This window comes from Callorhinus ursinus, unplaced genomic scaffold (assembly GCF_003265705.2).
Source record: "Callorhinus ursinus isolate GAN/ISIS: 27379988/994484 unplaced genomic scaffold, GSC_fseal_2.0 scaffold55, whole genome shotgun sequence".
Classification (NCBI taxonomy): domain Eukaryota; kingdom Metazoa; phylum Chordata; class Mammalia; order Carnivora; family Otariidae; genus Callorhinus; species Callorhinus ursinus.
The window spans coordinates 2,434,433-2,444,327 of record NW_027397117.1 but is presented as its reverse complement, the minus strand read 5'-3'; the positions used below and the strand labels follow the sequence as shown (position 1 = coordinate 2,444,327).

General features: G+C 47.0%; 1 protein-coding gene across 4 annotated transcripts in view; it reads right to left on the bottom strand.

Annotated features, from left to right (window-relative positions):
- The window catches only part of CCL24 (C-C motif chemokine ligand 24), a 12,856-nt gene extending 4,149 nt beyond the window's left edge, over positions 1 to 8,707 (bottom strand). Inside the window, exons 1-2 of one of the 4 annotated variants that reach the window (XM_073884195.1) lie at positions 8,553 to 8,664; positions 1,451 to 1,702 (exon numbers count right to left, since the gene is read on the bottom strand). In XM_073884195.1, the coding sequence (XP_073740296.1) occupies positions 1,451 to 1,493 (43 nt within the window). In that variant the 5' untranslated portion in view covers positions 1,494 to 1,702; positions 8,553 to 8,664. Of the gene's footprint in view, positions 1 to 1,301; positions 1,412 to 1,450; positions 1,703 to 8,552 lie in introns of those variants that run through there. The other 3 variants (XM_073884194.1, XM_073884193.1, XM_025864612.2) reach the window with 3 other exon arrangements.
- Positions 8,708 to 9,895: the final 1,188 nt, after the last annotated feature.

Sequence of the window (9,895 nt, the reverse complement as noted above, 5' to 3'; positions counted from 1 at the left end):
TTCTTTCTTTCTTTCTTTCTTTCTTTCTTTCTTTCTTTCTTTCTTTCAGAGCACGAGCATGCTGAGTTGGGGAGGAGCAGAGGGAGAAGGAGAGAATCTCAAGCAGACTCCCTGATGAGTTCAGAGCCCCACACGGGGCACTATCCCATGACTCTGAGATCATGACCTCAGCTGAAATAAAGAGTTGGACACTTAACTGACTGAGCTACCCAGATGCCCCATTTTTCCCCCCAAGGCCTTTCAAAAAAAGTGCCCAGTCTTGGGTGAAAGCACATGAAAGCAAAAGAGAAGGAGGTTCTAGGAAAGCAGAATAGAAAAAAGAAATAGAAAGAAGGAGGAGGAGGGGAGAAGGGAGAAGAAGGGGGGGAGGGGGGAGGGGAAGAGGAGGGCCAGGCCACAGCAGGTACAGACGGAGCAGACTTGGGGAAAGGAGGTGAAGAGGAAAGAGGAGAAAGAAGGGGGGCCCTGTGAAGTGCTCTGAACCCCCCTGGCTCCACACTCTGCTCCTTGCCCACCATAGTTTCTCCATCTGAGAAGTGGGATGTGGCTGGATCTGTGTTTTCCCAGATTGTGGCAGCCACATGACCACGTGATACAAAAACGGGCATATTTCACTTTAATTGAAATATGTCTTATTATGGTGACCCTCTATGATAAGGGGTATTATATTTATAGAACATATAAGATTTTCCCAAAGTAAAAAATATGAGTTGACAAAATAGAATAAAGTAGGTCAACAGGACCAATAGTGTGGACATAGGACAAAAATTGTGACGATGACCCAGGAATAGCTGAAGCCTGAGAAACCTGGCCAACGTGCCCTCTGAGGGCCTCTCCCCTCGAACATGCATCCAGGCAGCAGAGGAGGGAGGAGGAAGTTGGAGACTAAGGGGGCAGCTGGGAGGAGAGGAACAGGAGAGGAAAGCAGAACCGTGCCTGGAGGTGAGGAGGGAGCAATGGTCCTGCCCTTGTGGAATGGCAGCAAGGGAGGCTGTCTGGTTGCCTCTCCTGGGTGAGTCACCCCAAGAACAATGATGTAGCACCAAACCCAAAGCTGCATGATGCAGGCCAACGGACGATAGCCAAGGGCGTGAGGGGACTCCAAGACACATCCCACTGAGAAAGGACTGGAAGAAATGGGCTATTAGCTTGGACAAAAAATGACTCCAAATACTTGAAGACATGTCCCAGAAAGGGAGAGTTGGCCCCGATGGCCCTAAATAGTGCAAGAGTAGACAGTTGTGAGGGTAGGGTGGTGTGGATCGGATAGGAGGACAGCACAGGAGCAGGGTTCAGCTTACCTATGAAGTTGCTAAGAGCTTCGGATCCGTCCTCCCCATGAATCCACACTTCATCCCCAAGGCAACTGAGCCATAGAGGTCAGGCAAGGGTAGAGCCGGCATTTGAATTGTGTTCTGTCTGAACTCAAGGTTCATGCAATGCCTCTCACCTGGGAGCTCAGCTTTAATCCTGGGGGCAGCAGGGCCACCCATGCTTTGGACGTGCAGAGTTTAAAAGAGGTCAGATCTGTGGTCTAGTGACATGATTGGATCCACTGGTAGGCGTGGTAGGAAAGGACTGGGGCAGGAAGGCTGGCTGGAGGTTATTGAAGCTGTCCACAGGAGGGATGATGAGGGACTAGGGCAGGAGCCAGGAGAGGCAAATTTGGCTCCATTCCACCTGTCAGATCTACTTGCAGTGCCTGGAGGAGAGGGAGATGCAGAATCTGGGAGGTGCCCCCTGGTGCATTCCAGGTTGTGGGTGACAAGCACCTGCAGGTTTCCTAATACCCACTTCTTAGAAGTCAGTCCAGAACCCACCTTTTTAAGCCTCTCCCTAAACCCAATAGCCATGGCCCAGGAGGACCATCCTCTGGATGTGAATATCACCTTCAAGGATGGAAATCTTTGCTCAGCTCTTCAATGGCATTACCAACATTACTTAATTCCTCAGCCTTACCGTTCCTGTCTCATCTATAAAAGGGGAAATAACAATATTCATCTCATAGGTTATTATGAGGATTGAACATGACAATTCATGTCAAGTGCTTAGCTCCCAGTCCAGCACAGATCAAGTGCCCCCCAAAAGGTGGCCATTCTTATTTTTATACAACAACTTGTTTACAAGCCAGTGAGATGACTAAACAACCCACAGGCTCTTCTGTGAGCTTTAATATATTACTGCATTTAATCTAATCTTTACACTAATGACCCTGTACTGTAGATATTGTAATATCATGGTACAGAGAGGTGAAGCAACTTGCTTATGGTCACACAACCACTGACTCCACTTTCGGTTTGCAGCTGAAACATGAACTACCATATAGGGTGTTAAAAATATGGGAGTAGTGAGGAAGTGAAAGGCTAAGAAAGAGAAGGAAAATGGGCAAGCTGATCCTAAAATTCACACCGAAATTCGAGGAACCCAGAATGGTCAAAATAATTTTGAAAAAGAAAAGTTATGGGGCTAACACTTCCCACTTTCACAGGTTACTACAAACTAAAGTAATCAAGATGGTTTCGGTATGGGCATAAGGATAGACATACAGATCAACGGAGTCTAGAGTCCAGAAGTAAACCCTCACATTTACAGTCAATTGATTTTTTTTAAGATTTTATTTATTTATTTGACAAAGAGAGAGAGAGAGAGAGTGAGAGAGAGTGAGCACAAGCAGGGGGAGAGGCAGGCAGACGGAGAAGCAGGCTCCCTGATAAACAGGGAGCCCGATGCAGGACTTGATCCCAGGACCCTGGGATCATGACCTGAGCTGAAGGCAGACGCTTAAACCACTGAGCCACCCAGGTGCCCCTACAGTCAATGGATTTTTGATAAGGATGCCAAAGCCATTCGATGGGAAAGGATAGTCTTTTCAACAAATGGTGCTGGGACAACTGGATGTCCATATGCAAAAGAATGAAGTTGGATCCCCTCCCTCACACCATATGTGAAAATTAACTCAACATAAATGTAAGAGTTAAAACTATAGAACTTTTAGAAGGAAATGTAAGAATAAATCTTGATGACCTTGGATGAAGTAACAGTTTCTTTGATATGATACCAAGAGCACAAGCAAACACACACGAAAAAAATAGTTGGACTCCACTAAAATTAAAAATGTTGTGCATTGGGGTGCCTGGGTGGCTTAGTCGGTTAAGCATCTACCTTTAGCTCAGGTCATGATCTCAGGGTCCTGGGATCCAGCCACGCATCGCATTGCATAGGGGCTCCCTGCTCAGCGGGGAGCCTCCTTTTCAGGCTCCCTCTGCCCCTCCCCCTGCTTGTGCTCTCTCTCACTCTCACTTTCTCTCTCTCTCTCAAATAAATAAATAAATAAATACTTTAAAAAAAAACTTTGCAAATCAAAGGGTACTATCAAGAAGGTGAAAAGTCAACTTACGTAGTGGGAGAAAAATATTTGGAAGTCATCTGATAATTCCAGTATCCAGACAGATTTTTCAGAAAATTCTTAGAATTCTACTTGTGAAAAGACAAATAATCCAATTTTAAAATAAGCAAAGAATTTGAATAGATATTTCTCCAAAGAAAATATATGGATGACCAATAAGTACATGAAAAGATAACTCAACATCATTAGTCATTACGGAAATTCAAATAAAAACCACAGTGAGCACTTCACACAGACAGCTATGGAAAAAAAGAAAAAAAGAAAAATAAGTGTTGGCGGAGAAATAGGAACTCTCATACATTGTTCCTGGGAATGTAAGATTGTGTAACCACTGTGGAAAAATTTGACAGTTCCTCAAAAAGTCAAACATAGGGTTACAATGTGATGCAACAATTCAATTCCAAGGTATACTCTAGAGAACTGGAAACATGTTCCTGCCAAAACTTGCCAATGAATGTTCACAGCAGCATTATTTGTAGTAGCCCAAAAAATGTAAACAATCTAATGTTCATCAGATGATGAATGTATAAACAAAAATGGCAAAGCTATACAGTGGAATTTTATTCAGCTATAAAAAGTAGTGTATGGTACATTCTTTGTAAGTGATAGAAGTCAGACTCAGAAGGTCATATAGTGTAGGATTCCATTTACAAGAAGTGTTTAGAGTGGGAAAATCCATAGAGACGTAAAGTAGATTAGTGGGTTGGGGTGGGGGGAAGTGGGAGGAGGAGGGGGTTGGGAGAGATGAGATTTCTTTTTTGGGGTGATAGAAATGTTCTAGAATTAAATCGTGGTGAGGGTTGTACCAAATGTGCCATTCAACTGTACACTTTAACGGCATTGGGGCGCCTGGGTGGCTCAGTCAGTTAAGCGCCTGACTCTTGGTTTCAGCTCAGGTCAGGATCTCAGGGTCATGAGATCAAGCCCCTCGTTGGGCTCGGTGCTCAGCTCGGAGTCTGCTTGAGGGCCTCTCAATCCTTCTTCCTCTCCCTCCCCCTCTTCTCCTCACCCTGCTTGCATGCTCTCTCTCTCTCTCTCACATAAATAAATAAATAAATAAATATCGTTAAAGGCATTAAAACGATGAATTTTATGTTATGTAGATGTTATCTCAATTAAGAACCAAAGAAAAAGAAGAGAGCAGAAGCTGAGGAAACTTTCAAAATATTTGCTCAAATGGTGGGGACTTTGTGACTTTATTGAGGCCACACCCGTTCTCAAAGACCTCACCTGCTTCCCTCCCCCTCTGTGGCCTGACTTTGATCAAACAGTCTGATTTATCAGATTGAACCTGGGAGGGCAGAGGTAAGTGGGGACAGTGGGTTTTCCCCAAGTCCTTCCCCTACCCTGCACACACTTCCTGACAAGCAGGCAGAAAAGGAGTCTTCCTTCAATGGGTTCCATGACTGTCTTCATAGCATGGAGGCTTCAGGTCCCCCTCACTCTTTTTTTCTTCCCTGATGACCCTCCTCAGTCCTCAGCACCTTCTTACTCCCTCTGTCCCGTGTTATGTGAACCTACTATTTTACAGAAGGGCGATAAAAAAAACATTCACTCCACAGATAAGTGACTGACAACAGTTTAACAAGAAGGGGCTTCTTGTATTCTAGGTCTCTGCAAATAAGGACAATGGGAGCTAGGTTTCTCACTGCTGGGGAAGGGAAAATATGGAGAGGGGGAAGGAGAGAATGAACCCAAGGATGTTGGAATGGAAGCAGAGGTATCAGTGATTATATATATGCAATCATTTGGAAATAATGACATACCAGTAGCAATGAGCATACCTAGAAAAACATTACTTCTTGGAAAAGCAGCTGATTCTAGTCCTGGGGCAGAGAACATCTTTGTGGGCCAGAAAGTAGCAAAGTGCTCAAAGAATCATGGGGAGAGGTCAAAAGGACATAGGTGGCAGCTTGCAAGGACTCACACTGGCCAAATCTGGGACAATTCGGCCAGTAATAGTGACAGTGATGGATTGAATAAAATAAGAATCCATAAATAAATGTTTTGGGTTGAATTGTGACCCCCACACCTGCCCTACCTCCCACCAAAAAGAATGTATATTGGAGTCCTAACCACATTCTAAAATGTAATCTTATTTGGAGACATGGTCTTTGCAGAGATAACCAAGTTAAAATGGGGTCAGTAGGGTGGGCCGTAATCCACAATGACAGGTGTCCCAATAAAAAGGGGGAAATTTGGACTGAGCTACTGACACGCACAGAGGGAAGATTTTGTGAAGACCCATGTGGAGAAGGTGGCCATTCACAAGCCAAGGAGAAAGTTCTGGAGCAGAGCCTTCCCTCACAGCCTTGAGGAAGAACCACACCTTGATCTTGGACTTCTAGCCTCCAGACTGTGAGACAGTACATTCCTTTTGTTTAAGCAACCCCCAGCTCCCTCCAGCCCCGGCAGTGTTACTTCCTTATTGCAACCCTAGCAGACCAACAGAGGGGAAGCTCCATTAGCAGTAGGATGCCAACTGATAAACAGAGAAGAAATGGCAGAGTTAGAAAATCATCCAAGGACGCTAAAATTCAAAGGTGAAAGTGTGATGGGAAATGGGGTATTTCCATTGTCTCAATGGGTTTCCCCACAAATTCTAGCTAATTATGAACAGAAAATCAGTAGCTTGATAGTGAAGAAACCTGGAGGACATTAAAACAAAACAAAACCTCATGTGAGTTTCCTAATAAGGCTTGAAACTGGACTGAGGGTCAAGGAAAGGAACAGCTATGGTATGTTGGGATGTTCTGGTCCCAGACCTCTACAAACCAGCTGGATGAACTTGAGCAAATCACTCACTTCTCCCAAGCTTGGATTTCCTCATCTCTGAAATGCCGTGGGGTCGGGTGTAGACTTACGTGGTCATGAGAATCCAAAGAAATTATGGACATGAGAGCTTTCAGTAAACTTCAAAGCATGGTAAACCTTCAAGTCCTCACCATCCAGTGTGAATCAGATAAGATAGAGGAATTAAGCCCATTTCAGGCATTAGACAGCAGAGGAGCAAATATTTGGGGTCAGCAGGGCCTTCCTGGGCCCCTAAAAATGGATTTTCAAGGCAATCTGGCTCTGTTGGCTCTTGAATGGACTTGAATGAAAAAGGAAAATGACTTGGAATATATATCCAGCAATACTGGGGTTGTCTTTTTCTTAAGACCTGGGGCTGGGTGACAGATAGCTGTTTTAGGATGGGTTTCTTTTTTTTTAAAGATTTTATTTAGTTATTTATTTGAGAGAGAGAGAGAGAATGGGGTGGGGAGGAGTAGAGGCGGAGAAGCAGAGGGGGAGGGAGAGGGACAAGCAGACTCTGCTGAACACGGAGCCTGATGCAGGGCTCGATCTCACAACCCTGAGATCAGGACCTGAGCCGAAATCAAGAGTCAGACGCTTAACTGACTGAGCCACCCAGGTGCCCCTCAGGATGAGTTTTAAGGGGTTGAAAAAATTTCTCCTTCCTCACCCTGCTAGTCTGATACAGATCATAGACAATTACCTTCTAAATAATGTCCCCTTTGTTGAAAGGCAAATATATTTTTTGGCAGGGATAAGAAATCCCTCACACATACCCTCTAATAAAACTTAATCAAACCAGTCATCCAACCATCCACATACTCATTGCTCGCTGCTGTATGCCAAATGCCTTGCTCACCCTGGGCACATGAAGGGAATTATATACCGGGGCTGCCCTCGAGGTACTCACCCTGGGCTGTGAGAGACAAAGGCAATTATGGTATAGGTGGTAGGTACCCACAGGAGGAGGTATACCTGGCCACATTAGACAGCAGAAGAACGTTCTAGAAGAGGTGCCTCCTCAGCTGGGTAAGGCTGACTGAGGTGGGAAGGCCTAGAAGGGTAGCAGTGGAGACCTGGTAGAGAGGGGTGTTCCAGACCTTGGAGGTCACAGGTATGAGGTCAAAGAGGAGAGGTGACTTGGTCGAGTCTGGAGTTTTGCAGAAATCCCTCTGGCTGCAGCAGCCAGCATAGGGAGACTGTTGTGAAGGCTGGGGGGGCGGTGGAGGCAGTGGGGGGGTGGGAGGAAGGGGATGGTATTGAGAACTACTCAGAAAATTGATTCGACAAGATTTGGTGCCCTGGTGGTTGAGAAGGAGAAGGAGGTGGCCAGGATACCACTCGGGTTTCAAACTTGGGTGCATGGTGAGGATGGGGCCATTTGAGGAAGGGCAGAATCCACCAGGGAAAGCAGGTCTAGGTGAAAGCTATTTGGAGCTGTGGGATTCAGAGTCCCAGGGGTTCTAGTGGCGCCTTGGAGGATGATGCAGGCCCAGAGATATTGCACAGGTCAAATGCCCCCACCCAGCCCCAGGCATGGACAGTGTAGCGCCATGAAAATGGCACAACCCTAGACGCAGACGTTTCTGGGTTGGTTCCCTGCTCCTACTTGTTTTCTTGGTGGCCACAGGCAAGATGTTGAACTTCTCGGAAGCACAGCCCATTTGCTGTAAAATGGGGATGTGAAAGCCCATCTCCCAGGATGACGGCCGGAGGTAGGTGGTCCTTGAGCCTCAACGAGGGTCTCTGTCCCAGGCCTGCCTTCTGGTGACAAGTTGCCACCAGACCAGACCTGAATCCCTTCTGTTATTTCCTTAAAGACACAGTTGGCTCCTTTGAACTCTTACCTGATCCTCTTAGGGTCCCCATTTCATGGGGAAGAAACCGAACCTCAGAGAGGCTGCATGACTTGTTCAAGACCCTGAGGCCATAATGCAGCAGGGCTGGTCCTATGTCTTCCTAGTAAAGAACATGTACCTTGGCCACGGCACCAGGTGCCCCCGGGATGCTGTGTGGTGCTGTTTCCAATAGGCAGAGTCCCTTTCCTTAGTAGCTCTCCAGTGCATCCCTTACTGTCCACTCTCCCTGCTACCCCATTTGCTCAGGCTCCATCAGGTCCCTCCTGAACCCCTGCCCCAATCTCCTAACCAAAGGTGGCTGAAGATTTTGGATAGAGTGTCTCGGGTTTGAAGCAGTGGAAATGAGAGAAGGACAGAGGAGCACAGGGGTGGGGAGCACAAGGCAGGCTGGGGGTGTCACTGCTACCTGTGGTACCTTCTCCCCTCACCATCAAACACACCCACAGTCACAGAGGACTGGGAACCCTGGGGTGGTCCTAGGAGCCACTTACCTAGAGATGACAAAGTGACAGCCTCCACACCAAGCGCAGAAGTGTTTCCCCTCATTTATCAGATCCGGAGTGGCAAGGAGAGTGGGAGGAGAGGAGTGGCAAAGAAGGGAGTCTGTACACCTTATCTTTGATCATCTTTGAAATTCAGGAGCCCAAGGTTCACAAGGACTTTTGAGAAGTTGACTTCATGGCAATAGGCAGACTTTAACAGGTGCAGACGCAGGAGGTGGGGGGCTGTCCCCACCAGGAAAGCACAGTGAGTCCATTGCCAGGATGGACTTCTCCCCTACACACCCTAAGCCTGGTCTTGGAAGAGGTGTGGCCCTGAGGAGGGCAGGGGAAGATGGGTGGCAGCTATGAAGGAACTTGCCCTTTGGTCTCTTTAGAGCTCAATTTAACAGAAACAGTAGGGGACAAATAGCCGCTGAACCCGAGGTCACTGCTAACCAGCCGGCCTAGTCTGCATGGTAAACTGGGACAGCTGTAGACCAGAGGGTCCTCAGGGGTCCCCTTGTATGTCTCAGTGTCATTGCTGCCTTCAAGATGTTGGAGATTCAAGGGGACCAGAATCAGAATTAAGAGGTAGAACTCAAGGGGGAAAACATCGGATGGGCAAAGCAATCCAGAAACAGAGCTGACCACCTTGGATGTTAGTGAGACTCCCAGCAAGGGGGCATGCAAACATCTCTTGGCAGAGGTCCGAGTAGGAAATTCAAACTTCATATAAAGAAGCCCCACCCAGGTCTGGGTTTCTGGGATCAAGGGAAAGACTCATTTTAGATTCAATGCCATTAGAGCTCAAGTCCACTGAAAGAGAAATACATACACACATAATTACAATATAGTGTGATAAGGCATAGGGAGCAGAGGGGTGAAGAGCATGGCAATTAAGCCTGGGCTCAGATCTTGGCTTTCCAGCCTCCATTATGTCATCTCTGAAGTGGGGATGAAACCTTCTGCTTCCCAGGGGTACTATGGGGAGAGAGAGAGTGAACCACTGTACATAATGTTCTTGGCATGGTGCCCAACCTGCAATAAATGTTCATAATGGGAAGTCATTTCTAGTGCAAGGCACCTGCCTGCCAACGGCTCTGGGAAGATGCGGCTCTGCATTGGGGATCAGGGAAGCTTCAGAGAAGGACAAGCAGGAGCTCCGGGGAACAAATGGTCAAGGGCATTCCAGGCCAAGGGGAAGAGCATGGGCAGGGAGAAAACCAATGAGCAGGGGATGTGCTGAGTTCTGGAAGATGATGGGAAGAGGTGAGGTTGAGAGTTTGGGGGCAGGGGCTGGGATAGCCTATGGTACCGCACCTGTCCTGCCCCAAATGCAACTGGTATACCCT